This window comes from Octopus sinensis, linkage group LG3, assembly GCF_006345805.1.
Source record: "Octopus sinensis linkage group LG3, ASM634580v1, whole genome shotgun sequence".
In the NCBI taxonomy this organism is placed as follows: domain Eukaryota; kingdom Metazoa; phylum Mollusca; class Cephalopoda; order Octopoda; family Octopodidae; genus Octopus; species Octopus sinensis.
The window spans coordinates 168,455,348-168,474,636 of NC_042999.1; the positions used below are offsets into that span (position 1 = coordinate 168,455,348).

The following is a 19,289-nucleotide window of genomic DNA, read 5'->3' on the forward strand; positions in this document are numbered from 1 at the left end:
TTGGTTTATACACTCTTGCTGCTTTCTGCTTTCTCTATCACTTCTCTGATATATTTTGGGAAGATTCCTACTCATTATTACGCTGCACAATGGTTTGTAGCCTGTGCTACTTGGTAATTCGTACTTATTTTCTGCTAAATGAATCTTTGCAAAAAGGAAATTGTATTCTGAAATTTACTTGAGTTTTATTCAATCTAGACTAAAGATTAACAAACATCATAGTTTCTCTGCTGCTCTAAGGGCTTTGGGGCTTCAATTTCTCATTTCTTGCATCTTCATAAGAATAAAGAAATGTCTTACTGAAAACAGTTCGATTTATTTATAATATTTTCTTATTAATAAAAAAACTTTAAAAAAACTACATGCAGTGGTGGAGCAGTGCCAGAAAGTAGCACAACAAACTAAATGCATTACAGCAGTTAGTTCTCTCTCTCTCTCTCTCTTTTTTTTTTTTTTTTGAGAGTGTATTCTGTTAGGTTCCACTTATCATTTTGTTGTTCTGGCATCAATAACAAGAATACAAGCATGTTTTGGGGCAGTTTATCCAGAGATATTTCTCTCTGATTAATATATTTGTTTATTATTATTATTAATTAATAAGAAACTCGCACAGATAAGTGTAATTGATCTAGCTGCTACTCAGTTTGATGTTTTATTGGTCAACATCTGTAAGGGAACATGGGTCATGAAAGAATTCAAGAAGGTTGTAGTTTTGGTGGAGAATGAATGACAAAGTGCACTTTGTGAAGAGTGATGAAATGCAGCATATGTGTTGGGTAGGACTAATACAGAGGTGGTAAACAGCTTTCTAGTTTAGTGGAACAGAGGCTGTTGAAGTATTTGCAGAAGAGGTAGGGAGAAAAAAACCCAATACAGTCATCATCATCATTGTTCGACCGTGGTCGAGACAATGGAATTTACCATGCTACGCCAGACTTCACAGTCCATCATGGCATTGCGGAGGTCCTGTTGCTGGATGCCTGTATCCCTGGAGATTACATCAGGGTAGGAGAGTGTGCGCCCTCTGGTATTGCGAGTAGATGGCTTCCAGAGGAGAAGAGTAGAAATTGCCTTGTTTCCAGCTCTACAACAATGTCCAGCAAACTGGACTCTCCTACCTTTCACAAGAGATGACACAGGTGGTAGTTTCCCATATATTTGCATTTTGGTTGGATGGCACTTCCACGAGAGATTTTGAGCTCTCATAAGGAGGCGAGTGTAGGTTCCATCCAACCGCCTCTCAAGCTTCTTTGATAACTTCCAGGTTTCTGAGCCATATAGTAGAATTGGTTCGATTGCCATTTATTTGGATATGGGTTTTTGCAAATCAGTAAAGTAACTTTTATGTGTCTGGAGTTCTGAATTGTTGCAACAAAGTAAATTTTGTGAAAATCTTTCGGACACCATGTAATGATGTTTTGTTCTCAACAGTTTTGTTCTCTTTAACTCCCCAGCTGAGCTGTGATAACATCTGCTCTAGTTTTGTTTCTTGTCTTTTCTTAGTTTACCTTCTACTTGATTCAACTTTGCTTTCAGCCTTACACAGGTTATAAAAATAAGTGCATGTTTTATAAGGTATAAGAAATATTACTAAGTGCTCTCATTGAGTTGGAAGTATTTAGTTTTGTTCTTCTGTGTTCCAGCTCCAAGTCTTGTTAATGTCAACTTTGCCTTTTCTCCTATAGGATTATTGGAATAAGTACGAATATAATGTGATTAATTTAATTTGCAGCACCCTTTTAGTACAAAATTTGGCTTTGGGTCTTATGAAAAGACATTATTGTTGTTGTTGTTGTTGTTATTGATTGATAGAGGATAAGTAAAATACTAGGCTTGCACTGAGGTTGATTTAGTTAACAACACTTCCCTGTACACATTGTACCATTTTAAGAAACAATGAATTATTATAGAAACAAGCATTATCGTAACCCTCCTACTTCTGGTTCACATCATTATGGTTTTCTGCTTGTTTTCAAATACACAGGTGTGTTTGTGTGTACAGAGAGAGAGAGAGAGAGAGAGAGAGAGAAAGAAAGAGAGAGAGAGGTATAACTGAAACTTGCTCCCCAATCAAATGATTTTAAGTTCAATCCCACTGTGTGGCATGTTAGGCAAATGACTTCTGCTATTTTTGGGGGCTGACCAAATCCTTGTGAGTGGATTTGGTTGATGGAAATTCAAAGAAACCTGTTGTGTGTGTCCGTGTGTCCATGTCTTGACATCATGCAAAAATTGTGACAAGCATCACCAGCTAACGAGCAGTGTTCTTCATTTCCAGTCTTTGTGAAAACCTGGTTGGCTCTGGGAAAGCATTGATCAGGGTTAGCAACAGGAAGAGCACCTGGCCATAGAAAATCTGGCTTCATGAATTCTATCTGACCTCTGCAAACATGAAAAAGTAGATGTCAAAATACTGATGATGATGACAATGGATATATATATATATATATATATATATATATATATGAAATGACAGAGAATGAAGGGAAATATAGATTTGCCAGTTATGTTAAGTTATGCAACATTCACTGATTCCCAGATGTTAATATGATGATGATGATGAGAAACAAGTTAATTATACATTTGTGCATTTGTTGCTGTCAGATGCAGTTTTTCAAGCTTACATTTTTCATGTGTAGTATTTTGTACCAAATATAATAAATGTTGCAAAAAATATCACTTAGATTATAGGTATTATTCCTGTGGTTGTTACTATTCCAAATTGGAGCCTATGCTCTTTTGTTTTGTGGAGAGGGACAGTTCCTGCTGGTCAAGAAGTTCGTCTGTTGCTAATATCCACTCCAGAGGAGTGTTTGAATGTGCAGGAAAATACTCAAGTTATGACAGATGCAAAAATTCCTAGAAGATGATAATGAGAAGTTGTGGTTTGTGAGACATTGTAGTCCTGGGTCAGGTATAGACAGAGGTTGGACTTTGCCATCTGGAGCCCTGCCATGCACTCGTCACATTCTACAGCTAGATACTTGGCCTCCAGTGAAACATCATTCTTTGTATTCTGTAGAGGGTTATTGGAAGGTATGATAGATTGTCTGGAATCTGGGACCTCCTTCGGTCACGACACTGACCATGGGATTGCACCTAGAAAGTTACCCTCCTAGTCACAAGTCTGGGCAAGGTGGTTTTATGGAAGACCAGCAGTCGCCCATGCATACCAGCCCCACTCTCCACACCACCAGTGTTATCCAAGGGAAAGGCAAAGGCCGATATAGCTTGGCACCCGTGACGTCGCAACTCATTTCTACAGCTGAGTGAACTGGAGCAACGTGAAATAAAGTGTCTTGCTCAAGAACACAACACGCAGCCTGGTCCAGGATTCGAGCTCACAACCTCACGATCGTAAACTCGACGCTCTAACCACTGAGCCATGTGCCTTCATGATAGATTGTAATCTAGGATTAAATGATGAGCACTGTCTGAGTAATTTCTTTTAGAGGATTTTCATGTCTGGATTATGAACAATTTCCAAAACGTCTTGGTCAGCAATGCTACAGTGAGTAGAATTATTGTGTATTTACTAAAACTACTGGTATGACTGATGGAATCACCAGAACAACCTCAGACGCATGCTGAGCAACAAAACCGTCTCCCACACACTTGTTCAATCTCCGTATAATATTGATTTATGAGTTTATGTTGAACATATGTCGGACAGATCTAGCTTTCTTTGGAATTTGAAGATCAACCCACTGCCTCTTTTCGGTAAGGAAGAATGGTCTTCTTTTGCTTAGTGGCTGAGGTGAAGTAAGTTGTGTAGTGGCCTATATTTGAAAGGACAGAACTTTTCTTCTTAAACCAGCCCTTCATCTCTTTCCTCAGGTACGACTTGGGAAGGTGAGTTTGGAAGGGAAGTGTTTCTCCCTATTGAATTTTATGAAAGATGGATGAAATTGGTGAGATTAAAACTGATTCAATGTAACTGTAGGGTTGTCAAAACAACTGAAAGAGGTAATTGGTAGTTATCAATGGGACGTCCCAAATTGCTTTATATACTTACTTTTTCTACATTCTAGGGACTTTTTCTTGTTCTCTATTGTTATTGTTTTTTATTATTATTACTCATTTTACCCTTTTTTTCTGTGTAAATCATCTATTCTTGTATTTCATCCATCTACTCTTCTCAACTTGGCATGTGTAGCCAATAATTATAATTGCTACTATTCTTTTTTTTTTTCATGATAGGACGTACTATGTCCAGCAAACCAGTAACTACTACTACCACTTTCATTAAACACCGAATGAGTAGCACTTCAGGCATGGTGAAGACGACAACCCCTGAGACTAGGAGCACGAGTCGGAGACAAGGTAAACTGCAGCTGATTTTAAAACTGATCAAGGGGGTATAACTCTATTAATTTTTTTTGAAACGTTCCTTCCCTTCGTGCTCAATTTGCAGAAATAATTTTTTCTTTCGTTCGCTCTTCTACAAAACGGGGAAATACATATTTTGAATAAAATATCAGAATGTTTTATAAGAACGATATTTTGAAATAGTCAGTAATAGCTTGAAATATTTGGTTTAGTGCTTTAAACAGTAATAGGTAATCCAATTATGTGTGTGTGTGTATATATATATATATATCATCTGTGATGCATATATGCCATTTGAATATGGCTAACCCATAAGGGTGGATGCTACTGTAGTTTGTAGCCCCAGGAAGATATCTCCTCCCGCTGGCTATAGACACAGTATCTGTGTCCTGTCAGTATTTGTGAAGGAGAGTCATCCTCCCCGTCTTCAAACTACAGTAGCATCCACCCTTATGGGTTAGCCATATTCAAATGGCATATATGCATCACGATGTGTTACCGCTACTGTTTATAACTTGCTCTGAGATTTATCATTATATATTATATATATATATATATATATATATATATATATATATATATATAAAAGAGAGGGTGTGTTTCTACGCAGTAAAAAATATAGGCAAATTTGTTGTTGAAAATTAACCTAAATTTGAAAAACTTGTAATTATTTTTCTATAAATATATTTATACATAAACCAAACTAGTTTCAACAATATTTTTTGTTTATCAATGGTAAAAATTTTAAATTACGAATTAGAAGAACATGTTGACAAGTTTAAATGTTCATAACTGTCAATTATATAAAAACTGTACATCAACTTGTTTAAATGCACAAAATTCAATACTGTTAGTAGTGATCGATAAGAAACGTGGATCATCAAAGTTTTGGTCATACTGAGTTAAGAGAGAGAAAAACAAGGGAGAAATGAAAATAATAAAAAGAAGTTGTGTTTTCAGTTTCTGTCATGTGCAGGGACTTTCTCTTGTAATGGTGTTTTTTTGAATCCAGTGTATTTATAATTTTTTCCGTAAGCGGATCTGATTTTTCATTTGTTAAAGTACTGGTGACGTCTTGTTTTTCTAGTGGTCTGGTTGGCTTCCCTGTGGGGAACTGTCAACAGTCATTTCAGTTGGTTGATTCTCTTAAAGGGTCATTTTGTTGTATTTGCTGTAGCTCGGTTTTAATTGGAGGTAAAGTTTCATTGGTCTAGAGTTAGGTGACGTCAGCATAATGAAAACAGCCAAAATGTTTGGTGTATCAAGAAGTACTGTCTTGAAAATAATGACAGCCTTTGAGAAAGAGGGGAAAACCTCCTTGTCGAAAGAAAACTCCAGAAGAAAACCAAAACTTTCAGATAGGGACCGTCAGGCTCGTATGTGAATTGTTAGAAAGGATCACAAAAGTACAGCTCCCAAAATTATGAAAGAGCTTAATAACCACCTTGAGAACCCAGTTTCTACAAAAACTGTTCACCAGGAGCTGCACAAAGCCAGATTTCATGGGAGGGCTGCAAAATCAGAAAACCACAACTTTCAAAAATAAACATTGCAAAGTGTTTAGAGTGGAGTAAAAACCTACGGAATTGGTCCCTAGAGCAGTGGAAGAATGTTATTTTCTCGGACAAGTCATCCTTTACCAACCACTGGCCGAGTATATGTGTGGAGACAGCCAAAAGAAGCATTTGACCCAGACTGCCTTCTTCCAACTGCTAAATATGGGGGAGGGTCTGTGATGCTCTGGGGGTGGGGCTGGGGCCTTATCTTGGAAATCCGCCGACCCAATGGTTTCCCTTCATGGCAGAATTAATAGTCAAGACTATTTAAACATTTCATCTTATCAAATTCATCCTATGGTTACGGAACTGTTTCCGGAGGGAAATGCAATCTTTCAGGATGATAATGCACCAATTAACACAGCTAAAGTTGTTACTGGATGGCACGAAGAATATTGGCCCGAGGTTATATTAGAAGACACTTATCCAAGGTGCCAAGCAGTGTGACTGAACCTTGAACCACATGGTTAGGATGCAACCATCTTTCCACACAGTCATGCCTTATCCTTTTTATAACCAACTTATTTCTTCTATTGGCAAAATTAGTTGTTAGACCTGTGTTTTATCCAAGGAAATATGTATTTCACATTTACCTCAAGATAGCAAAAACTGAAGATTGGCACTGGTTCAATGGAGCCATGGGATTTAGAAAAGGATTTAATATATATTATTTGCTGGCCATAAGAGGTCAGATAAATGCTGACAATTCTTGGTTTATTTGTTATGAATTGTAATTAATATTTGTTTTTGTTCTTTGTTATGTCATGATGTAAATAAAAAAAATACAATTATACTTTAGGTGATGTAGTAATTCAACCTTCAGACCAAAGTGGAGAGTACGAAAGATCATTGAAGATTATGCTTGGCACTGTGTTTGGAGTTGTTGGCAGTGTTACAATCATTATTGTTGTATTTTGTATGTACCGTAAGAGAAACTACACTTCAGGTAAGTACTTTTAGCTTAGTTTTTAAATATTAAACAAGATTATTTTGTTTAATGTCTGTTTTCAGTAACGTTTAACCCGTTAGCATTCAGATTAATTTGGCAAATGTAAGGCTTATTTATTCACATTGTTTTCAATTAATCCTGGATTATCTTGTGGCCTTGAGATTTTATTGATGTGATTATTTATTTTTATAATGACATTGTACGATAGATGTGAGGCCAGATCTAGCCTGTTTGAACATAAAACAGGTAGAATATTGGGGCCAGATAGGGTCATTTAACTGCTAAGGGTTATACACATTTTCTTTGAAATATATATACAGTTTAGTTCTGGCCAGAAAATTTTACTTATGGCTAAATTTGATTAAGTAGTTTTCTCTTTAAAGATCTGGTGCAATTTTTATTTTGACTGTCTTACTCACTTTACTCATACTAACATTTGAAAGTGAAGTATTTTTTGGACAATTACCTGCTGTTAAGACTCTGTGTTTCACTGTATGATATGTTTTCTGTTACCAATTAAAAGTTAAGTAGTCATGAAATCTGTTGGGATGATTTAGTCAGTGTGTTATATTGCTCAGTGCTAAATGATGATAGCTTGAACTCCTAACTATCCGATCAGTTGTTTAGTTCATTCTGTGTAGCAAATCTCATTGTTAAACATTTATTTAGATCAGGGGTTCCTAAGCAGGGTCCATAAGGCCCTTGTGGGGTCCATATAAGATTTTGTTGTTAAAATTTATGTACAATAAATTGCTTATACTTCTACAATACACAAAATATTTTAGCATTTTTTTAAATACAATTCCTAATAATATTTAATAATTAAAATACAACAGATTTTTTAAACACTGAATGGCTATGAGGGTCCAGGAGTAAAATAAGAATCAAAGAGATTCATAGATAAAAATGGTTGAGAACCACTGACTTAGACAACAAAATATCTTACCTATGTGGGAAAAGAAGCAGGTTCTGTTATATCTATTTGAGTATGTTGCACTCTATAGCTCTAGAATAAGTATTTTAGAATAAGTGAACAAATAGTAATGTTATAATAAATACCTGATGAAAATTTTAAGATGAAAACATTAATGTAAATGGTTGTAATATTAGAGAAGAATTTGGATTATCTGTGTAGTTATATGATAGGTATAGAATATGGTTAACTGTGAAAAAATATATGTCTGGTAATTTGGGGAATTTCGAACTGTAAGAGATTCGCATTTCCTGTTTTTGTTATTGTTTATATCATTGAATTTGTTATGAAATCAGTTCTCTGGTAATTGTGTTAATTTCATGATCTTTTCAATAGAATATAAAATAAAGTGGTTTCCTACTTTGCAGACCCAATCAAGAACTTGAACTCAGCAATGCAATCTAACAATAAAAAAGCCGTTTTAAATTTATAACAACTTGTTGAGGTAAACTGTACATATTGTAAGTATGTATGGTACCCAGGGCTGTGTCAACAGCATTATAGGCCCCAGTGGAGGCGCAATGGCCCAGTGGTTAGGGCAGCAGACTCGCGGTCATAGGATCGCGGTTTCGATTCCCAGACCGGGCATTGTGAGTGTTTATTGAGCGAAAACACCTAAAAAGTTCCACGAGGCTCCGGCAGGGGATGGTGGTGACCCCTGCTGTACTCTTTCACCACAACTTTCTCTCACTCTTACTTCCTGTTTCTGTTGTACCTGTATTTCAAAGGGCCGGCCTTGTCACTCTCTGTGTCATGCTGAATATCCACGAGAACTACGTTAAGGGTACACGTGTCTGTGGAGTGCTCAGCCACTTACACGTTAATTTCATGAGCAGGCTGTTCCGTTGATCGGATCAACCAGAACCCTCGTCGTCGTAACCGACGGAGTGCTTCCATCCATAGGCCCCCAGGCAAGTCAATACACTAGGCCCTATAGTATTTATTTATTGATAATAAGCCACTGTGTACATAAATGAGATTTGGGCCCTAGACCTGTAGGGATCCTTGGCAACTACCCAGAGCCTTAAAGCAGCAGTGTTGGTACCTGTTAATTTAGTTGGATGAACTAAGCCAGTATGAGTATAGATGCATTACAGCATTAAATGGTGAAGTATGAACCATTAGTGTCTTTCTCTGTAGTTCAGACCTTTGTTGACTTGGCTGACTGTAAGTTCTTCATTTGATGATTGTCAGTGGACAGTAGAATCAATAAATAAATACTATAGGACCTAGTGTATTGATTTGCCTGGGGGCCTATAATGCTGTTGACACAGCCCTGGGTACCATACATACTTACAATATGTACAGTTTACTTCAACAAGTTGTTATAAATTTAAAATTGCTTTTTTATTGTTAGATTGCATTGCTGAGTTCAAGTAATACAAAATTACTTTGTGTTATAATATTTTTTGAGTTGGAATCTTGTTAGTGTCCACTTCATTTTCCATTCTCATGGGTGTTATTAAAAACATTACCAGTGAAAGTACTAAGTCAAAATCATCAAATTATACTCTTTCACACAAATTTGTGGTTGCATACCCACGTCAAAAGTCAAATGTAGTTAAGTTGGTAGTTTTTATTTGTTGTAAGCATGTTCTTGGCTGTCTATGTTATACTATTTTGATTTCTACACCTGGTGAGGTATGGCAAAGGTGAACAGAACAATTAGAAGACAGGGCTTAAATTACTCTGGTGAAGTTAGGACAGAGATGACAGAAATAAGATATTTGAAAAACTGCTGCACTGCTGACCCATTCACTCCATGACACGAATGAAAGAAAATGTTAAAATTGATTTGTGGAATGACAACACTGAGGTTGCTTATATTTCCACTTCTGACACCCACTTAAAATATATATATAACAGCTGAACTAGACTTGAGCTTGGACTTTCAAAGTTCAAAGTCTTGAACTCTGCTGTTGAGTCACTATTGAATTTACACAGTTTGTACCAGCTCAGATGATTACATTTCAGTAAGTGTTCACTACAGAGTAAGCATGGACAACCTTTTATGAGATGTGGTCTACATGAGACATGGCTCATTATCAGGTGGGCTGTACTACTAAAACAATCCAAGGTAATTTTCGTTAGGTGTGCCATTCAAAAAGTCCCACAAGTTGTATGAGTGCTATAGACCTTCTAGCTAGAAGTCATTTCTGGAAGCCTTTTGTTTTAAAATACAATATGAATTATATATTCTTTTTAACAAAAACTTTAGGTATGTCTTCTCTCTCTGTCTTCTATTCTAGCTTACTATTTCTCTCTTACTTTTCTTCTGAGAATTATTTCTTTAATGTTAATTAATTTCTACTTCAAGGGTCACACATTGAACATCCACAGCTGTCTGATGTAATTATTGAAGGTAAGATTAATTCAGTCCTTTTAATGCTTTAGCATTCAGATTATTCTGTTGAATGCAATGCCTTACATTCACATTGTTTTGAATTCATTGTACTTTATCTTGTAGCTTCAAGGTTTTCATAATGTGATTGTATATTTTGAGAATGGTATTGTAGGGTAGATGTGAGAGGCTGGATCTGGTCGGTTTGAACGTAAAACAGACGGAGAATATTTGGGCTGGATATGGCTGGTTTAAATGCTAAAGGGTTAGATGTTTTTTTTCATTTTTATTTGTTGTGTAGCCCCAGATCATCCCTATGAATAAGCAACAAGTTCTACTTTGATCAAGTAGACTTTCTAGCTATGACCATCCTATCTTATTTCAGACAGAACTACATTATGTGTGGTTTGAAGTAAATTTAACTGGGGTTTCTAACTGGTGAAGGGGATATCTAGAACAGTGGTGGGGAACTTTTTTAGAACCATGGGTAGGTTACATGTTCACAAGAACTTGTGTGGACATATCTCATGAAACTTGACGTTCCATGCTAGCATGGGTTGGACGATTTTGACTGAGGGCTCGCGAACCAGATGGCTGCACCAGGCTCCAATCTTGATCTGGCAGAGTTTCTACAGCTGGATGCCTTTCCTAATGCCAACCACTCAGAGAGTGTAGTAGGTGCTTTTTACGTGCCACCAGCACGGGCGCCAATCAGGCGGTACTGGCAACGACCTCGCTCGAATCTTTTTACATGTGCCACTGGCTCAGGTGCCAGTGAAGCGACGTTGGTAATGATCACGCTCGAATGGTGCCCTTTTACGTGCCACGGGCACAGAAGCCAGTTGGCTGCTCTGGCAACGATCACGCTCAGATTAGCATCCTACTAGCACATGCACAAGTGCCAGTAAGGCAGCGCTAGTAACGATCATACTCGAATGGTGCCCTTTTATGTGCCACTGGCACGGAAGCCGGTTAGCCACTCTGTCAATGATCACACTTGCATGGTGCTCTTTGCACCCCGCTAGAACGGATGCCAGTCATCGAATTGATTTTGATTTTGATTTCACTTGCCTCAACAGGTCTTCGCAAACAAGAGTTTAGTGACCAAAGAAGGAAAAGGTACGCATAAGCGGGCTGGTTACACTCCTGGAATAGGCCATGAGTTATGGTCTCATTTGTCATGCTAGGTCTTCTCACGCACAGCATATTTCCAAAAGTCTCGATCACTAGTCATTTCCTTGGTGAGGCCTAATGTTCGAAGGTCGTGCTTCACCACTTCATCCCAGGTTTTCCTGGGTCTACCTTTCCCACAGGTTCCCTCAACCGCTAGGGTGTGGCACTTTTTCACACTGCTATCCTCATCCATTCTCGCCACATGACCATACCAGCGCAGTCGTCTCTCTTGCACATCACATCTGATGCTTCTTAGGTCCAACTTTTCTCTCAAGGTACTTACACTCTGTCAAGTATGCACATCCATCGGATCATACTGGCTTTATTCCTTGCGAGCTTACGCCTGTCCTCAGCAGTCACAGCCCATGTTTCACTGCCATGTAGCATGGCTGTTCATACACAAGCATCATACAGTCTACCTTTTACTCTGAGTGAGAGGCCCTTTGTCACCAGCAGAGGTAAGAGCTCTCTGAACTTTGCCCAAGCTGTTCTTATTCAAGCAGTTACGCTTTCACCGCACCCTCCTCCACTACTGACTTGGTCACCTAGGTAACGGAAGCTATCAACTACTTCTAGTTCTTCTCCCAGGAATGTGGCGGAAGTTGGTCGCTGCACATTTTCAGTGTTTATCCCTCCCGAGCATCTGCCACATACAAAAACTATCTTCCCAGTTAGCCTTCCTTTGATATTACTGCACCTCTTATGTGTCCGATTCTTTGTTTCACATAATGATTGCCCAATAGAACAATGAGGTGGCAGGAATGATAGAGAGAAGGGCTCAATGCTTTACTGTGTTTAACATTGTTACTGCCCTACTATAGTTGATCATGTTAATGACAGTAAAACATAGGGTTGACTCAATCATTATGACCATCTTTAAATGTTTGTATGATCAACAAAATCATTATAATGATCACAAAAGAAAGAGAAACTAAGGTAAAAATCACACACACACAAACGTACCCCACGTAAAAAGGATTTGTGTGGGTGCTGGTGCTATGTAAAAAGTACTGGTCACAATGTCATGTAAAAAGCACTCAGTACACTCTGTAAAGTGGTTGGTGTTAGGAAGGACATCCAACTATAGAGACCAAGCCAAAACAGATTATGGAATCTGGTGTGGCCCCTGGCTTTGTTAATTCCTATCAAGCTATCCAACCCTTGACCACATGGAAAACAGGTGTTAAATTTTGTTGATGATGATGATGATGATGATATGTATTATATTTGAATAGTTTCTAAGTTGGTTATTAGGTCAACTGCAATATTACTCAGTAATAAACATTGATACCATCTACATTAGTTTACATATATGATCACTAAGTTCATTAACTGAAACAAATAATTAAAATAAAATATTAAATTATTATTGATTATAAATAAACAGTTCTGTTCTTCTCTAGTTGTCTTCATATATTATAATTTTGCGTACATATTGCTATTATGTATACAAGCTTTTCCATTAATCTATTTCATTTTAAAGATTTAAAAACATTAAATGAAATAAGTGTTATCATGATAAATAAACAAAGTTACTCTGATGTAATTCTAAGAATAAAAGTAGTAGAATACTAGCTCAGTGGTTTTGAGTCCAAATCATCTGCAAATGTTTCACTATATTTTGGCAATACACTTCAATCTACAGTGCCTTAGTTCATTTATCTATTGGGAATAGTTACCAGATCATGAGGAAATGTTGCTGGAATAGATTGGTGCTAGAAAACACTGGTGAGATCTTTCAATCATTAATTTTATAAAACAAAACTGGATATAAGCACTGGCCCTTAAATTCCTCTTGGAACTTGGAAAACATTTATGGTACATGTTTTTATTAGATGGGGGAGACTTAAATTATTAGATGGAAGCCAAATCTATGTTAAGTAATGCATCTTCCAGAAAAGGTCAGTGGAACCAATATGTCCTAACATGTGTTATGGGAACGTAAACAAACCAACAGTGGTTATAAAGCAGAGGTGGGGGACAAAGACACCTCCACACACATTGATTTCTTTATAAATTCTCAGAATTAGATGACAAAATAAGCAATGAATAATTTCTTGGATTAATCAAATTCTTAAGACTATTGATTGTTTTTGTATTTTTCTTTTCAGATTTTGACATGAAACAGCATTTTCCAAATGTCCTCTTACTCTATTCTTCTGATTGTTGTGCTCATGAATACGTTGTCCAAGCTATGGCTGCTTTTTTGATGCAGATCTGCAACTGTAATGTGCACATTGATTTATTTGAAGAACATCTGATTCAGGAGAAAGGTCTTAATGACTGGCTTCTTGACAATATGCAGGAAGCTGAATATATTATTGTTCTTTGTTCTGTTGGTTCACGACTCAGATGTAAAAAAAATATGCAGTTTAAATTGCACCCTCATCGAACCATCCCGGATTATTTTGCTCTTGCAGTCGATTATGTTGCAGAAAAAATGCGTATTGAACGTTGTAAAGGTATGTCTTTGTCGAAATTTATTGTGCTGTACATGGATTACTCCGTTGAAGGAGATATACCTGCACAGCTTGACCTAGCTCAGAAATTTATGATGATGCGAGATGTGTCGAATCTTGTATGTCAACTTCATGGATTGAGTTTGGAATGTTCCAAATTTTCACCATTTTCCGGAATTACTACAAAAAACTATGATAAATCTGAAGTAGGTCAACGATTAAAAGTAGCCATTGAACAGGCTAAGCAATATTTTAAAGACAATCCATGTTGGGTTGAAGACCATCTTGAACAGGTTCCTCGGCCAGTTGGTTGTAAATTTAAATCAAAACATAATCGACACAGTTCAGGTGAACCCTTATTGCTACCGGAAACCAAGATTGAGAAAGCTCCTACTGCTAAACAAACTGGCAGGCATGCATCATTTTCTTACTATCTTACCTCCCAAAGAGACATATTTGGAATTTTCTCAAGAGACAATGCCCCTGTTTCAAGTTTCTTTCACAGTCGCTTGAACTCACTTCCCTCTTCATTAAACAGTCACACAACGCTCACCCCATTTTCTCTTTCAACCCACAATTCCCATAGTTATGAAAATATATCACAAACTAAAAAACTACATGACTCCAACATGTTCTTTGCAGAACCTCTTGTTTCATCATTGTACCCTCCAACACAACAACAAAAACAACAACAACAACAACCCCAACAACAATCAGAACAGTATCAACAACAACAACAACAACAAAAACAACAACAACAACAGCAACCAAAACAACAGCAGCAGCCACAGCAGCCACAACAACAACAGCAACAACAGAAGAAGAAAAAGAAAAAGCAACAACCACAACAGCAACAACAACATCAAAGTCCTCAGACTGAATCTGAGGAGGGTTTTGAAGTTCAGCGAGGCAAAAGCCGATCTCTCCCTGTTGTCAGTCGAACAGCTAAATCTCTTACTGTGTTAGAAGCTGAAGTACACAAAGAATGGGATCCTGAAAGCAAACCTCATTCTGGATCACCCCCACCTGAAGGGGACTCCTCCAGCAATGAAGGAGAACTCGAATTAGATTTATTGTCCATAAAAATTCCCGCTAACTTTCGACATGTATTCTACAGCCCACATCAGGACCCTGCAGAGTTGATTCCGTGTCTCTATAATAATAAAAACACAAACGTTATATACCGTCCAAATCATAAAAGGGGATCATCAGGAATGGGTTCTGGTAACACAAATAGTGGAGGTTTTGTTTACCATCGAGCAAGTGAAGATATTAGATCTCTCTGTCGACAACTTCCTACTCTAGAGCCATTGCCTCGATGTGTCAGCCTTGATGATGGATCTAGCACTTCATATGATTCAGTAATAGACCAGATTATCAATGGGGGGCCTAATTTAATGGATGGGTCTTATCTAGGCTAGAAAATATATATTTACTTATTGTCGATTTAGCAAAAAAAAAAGACAAAGCCTAATTAACACAGCACCAATTACAAGTAATTTAGATATTTTCTTCTATATCTGATGCCATTCCTCACAGATATATTTGACATGAATTGTTTTAATTTTTTTTTTTTTATTGTATGATTCTGGTTGAAAGTGTTGAATTGCTAATTTGTTTACTGTATGTGTGTTTAAGTTTGTTTGTGGATATTTATTTCTGTAGATATATGGTTTTGTGTGTGTGTGTGCGCATGAGCATATGTATGTGAATGTGTGTGATATGTATAATGTATGTGGGTGTATCATCATCGTAATCATTTTTATATCTACCTTTTTTATACGTGCATGAGTTGAACGGGTCTTCACTTGCACAGTATCTTGCCATCTGTTGCAGTCCTTATCATTTCTTTTGAGGAGTTCAACCTCTTGTGATCAGCTTTCACCACTTTCTCCTACCTCCTTATGTCTTTTGTAACTTTCATCTTCAGTAGATGCTTGACATTTGTTATTCAACAACTTTCTTCATCAAATGTTTTCACAAGCACAGTGTTATCTCTTGAATGCTCATTTGTCTATCATCATTCATGCTGACTAATATTGTGTGTCCAGTGGATGTGTATATGTTATATATACATCCAGTGGAACATGCTTGCTTCATTATTTTGTACATCTTCCACATTTGATGCCTATGTTTCACCATCATGCATCATATGAGAACCTCCTTATTATCAGTAGAAATAATAGCAATTTTGCCTCTTCATTCTTACTCTGGCTATTATGCTTCCAGAATATATTAAACTGCTGAGGTAAAGAAAATTATTATCTACTTTTCAGAAGCTCCTACACATTTAAAATATCTTATTTAATGAGTGCTTTTACTGCTAACCATTCCTGCCCATCTGTTGCATGCAAAACCTTTGTTCCCTTTCAGCCTGCTTATGATCCATTATATCTTACACCATTTACATTTGACAGATATTTGTCTTCATCTTGTTTGTTGTTAACACAACATTTTGGCTGATATACCCTCCAAGCCCTCATCAGGTGTCTTGGATAAATTTCGAACCTGGGTTCTCATTCCTAAGGTACTTTTCAATGCTATTATTATTATCATTATTATTATTATTCAAGTCACTGCCTGGAATCGAACTCGGAATCTTGGGGTTAGTAGCCTGTGCTCTTAACACTACACCATATGCCCATGGGAAATTATGGAATGAATTTTAGGGCTTATAAATCTAATATTTGTCTATCCTTCCTTAATACCAGTTCCCATATGCTGCTCATATCTGCACTCAGTCTGCTTAGGAGGTTGTTGTGTCCTAGCATATGTGCTGCTTCTTTCAGTTTCTGTATTTTCCACTGGTGTTCTCTGTCTATTATTTTAACTTCATCTCACAGGGGGAGGTGGTCTCCATTTATCCATTCATGATCAGCTATACCCAATTTATCAATATCTCCTCATGTCACAGATTTGCAATGTTCCTCTACCCTTATTTTTTAGGGGGTGGCATGTTTCGCCTTTGTATAACCTACCACAGCTGCATGGGATGGAGTACACGCAGTCTTTGGTCATATTCTCTTCTATTGGTGGTTTTACTCAAAGGAGATATTTGCAAAGTGTTTTATTACTCTTGAATACTGTCCTGATGTCATATGGACCGCTTATCTTTTGTATCTTTTCAGAGAGGCCTTTCACATAGGGTAGACAGTTTATTGTTTTCATCTTCTCTTTTCTTCATAATTGGAGTGGATAGTATACTTTTGGGGTAGTTGTTGCTTAATAGATTGTTATTGAGCTTGATCATTTCTTCATGGTGGGTATCACGATCGCTACTTATATTCTTTGCTCGATGTTTTGGGCCCTGAGCAATCCCTCTCTTTACACTGTGTGGATGGTGGGAATTGAAGATTAAGTATCGTCCAGTGAAGGTCAGCTTGCAGTATATGGATGTCTTAAATATAGGACCCATTACCTCATGTACTCCCATAGATTACATTGAGAAAACTCCCTATATACTCACTTTCTGCATATCAAGTGGAGCCATCTCCTTGGTGACGGCAGAATCCTGTCTTCTTTCCTGCTAACTAAAAGTTTTGTTTTTGTTCAGTTTACTTTGAAGCTTTTGATTGTTGGCTTTGGTTCTTTGGTTCTTCTTTAATTCTTCAGCAAATTCATCCAAGAGAATAAGGTCATTGGCACACAGGAACTTTCACTATTAACCAATTTTAAACAATTCTGTTATGATATGGAGAGCTATAATATGCAGGAGGGGGCTGAAATGTGACCCCCTGGTGGACATCTACTGAAATACTTTGTGAAGTCATTGCTAACTCACACCTTGCTTATGGCAGTTCTGTACATGGCTTGTATTGCCCTTACAAGCCATTCATCTACATCTAGTTTTATTAGTGACCACTTAGTAACTACGGAGCATGCTACTCTGTCAAAGATCTTCTCTTGGTCAATGAATGCTAATATTGTGGCAAATTCTGAGTTAACATTTCCTATGGTTGTCTCACTGGGAAGAGGGCATTGGTGGTGCCCCATCTTGGCACAAGCCCAAACTGCATCTCCTCTTATCTAATTCTCTTTCTAATCAGTTGTCCTATAACAGATTCTTTTATTTTCATAACTTAGTTCATAAATTTGATGCCTCTTTAGTAGCCTCTCTTTAGTGCATATTCTCTTACCTTGTAGCTTGTAGTTACTGATGATATTGCTATATCAGTCATTGGATATAAAACTACTCTGTTCTATCTGGATTGACTATGTAGGTAACTATTACATGTCCTGCTTCGTTGATATTTTCAGCATGTGACCAGCTATTCTGTCCCTACATTCTTAATGGTCATTTCTATGTGTGTACTGCTGTGCATGTATGTGTTTGTGTGTGTGTGTTTATATATATATACATACACACACACATACACACACACACACACATATTTATTCACACAAGCAAGCACATAAATACAAAACAAGGTTGTAAAAAAATACTACTTGAGTACCATGATCACAACTATCCAACAAATGGGAATGTGGATGTGAAACTCTGAGCATCAGTTTGTGAAGAGTTTTTCAGCATTAATAAAAGTATATAAATATTTTCTGTAAATTATAAGCTTTAAGCTTTAAGCTTATATGCAACTTACAAGGGTTAAAACATAATTATTTTTTACAGAATTTTCACTCATCACTGCTTCTTCATTTAATGCAGGATACACACATACACCCACACATATACACATACATGCACACCATATTTGATGGCATAAAAGACACATGGGCCTATAAAATGCATCCCATTTTCAGCACTGCAAATTCAAGAAAAAGGTTTTTAGTGCATTAAAGGCATATGGCAGGCTTTACTTCCTATATCGGACCCAGGGTGATTTTTCTTTTTGATGTTGTTTGGGAAAAGTGTGCATGATATATCCCACCAAATACATTGTGTATTTATGTACAAGTGCAGGTGTGGACGTGTGGTCGAGAAGTTTGTTCAAACCTTGTAGTTTTGAGTTCAATCCCACTGTGTGACACCTTGGGGCAAGTGTCTTCTACTATAGACTTGGACTGACCTAAGCCTGGTTAGTGGATTGGTAGATGGAAACCTAAAGAAGCCTGTTTTTTGTATATGTAGACTCTGCAAATCACTGCAATCAACTTGTCTGGAGAGCCAATGACTCCAAATAAGAATTGGTATAGCATAGGAAGGAATGTTTAGCAATACCTCAATCAACATATCTAATGCTTTATAGTAAAGTAAAATCCATTCAGTTTACATTGTAATACACCAGTAGCACAGCAACAAAATGGAGTGGCTGTCTGTTGTTGTGTGTACAAGATAACAAAGACTGCAGTGGGTGGCAAGATGCTGTGTGACTCATACGAGTGGCACCAGCAAGGAAAAACAGATATAAAATGATGGTGATCTATGTGTTTTTTGTGTGTATGTATGTGTGTTACATATAATTATCTATACACTCAAACATATATACATACATATGTATGTGTGTATCATACACCGGCTTGTTGTTTCTTCACCTGTCTTCGTTTTTTGTTT

General features: G+C 37.2%; 1 protein-coding gene across 1 annotated transcript in view; it reads left to right on the top strand.

Annotated features, from left to right (window-relative positions):
* LOC115209836 overlaps positions 1-15,260 on the top strand; it is a 130,595-nt gene extending 115,335 nt beyond the window's left edge. The window contains exons 9-12 of the mRNA XM_029778401.2: positions 4,201-4,323; positions 6,685-6,831; positions 10,125-10,169; positions 13,433-15,260. Coding sequence (XP_029634261.1) covers positions 4,201-4,323; positions 6,685-6,831; positions 10,125-10,169; positions 13,433-15,201 — 2,084 coding nt within the window. The 3' untranslated portion in view covers positions 15,202-15,260. The remainder of the gene's footprint in view (positions 1-4,200; positions 4,324-6,684; positions 6,832-10,124; positions 10,170-13,432) is intronic.
* Positions 15,261-19,289: the final 4,029 nt, after the last annotated feature.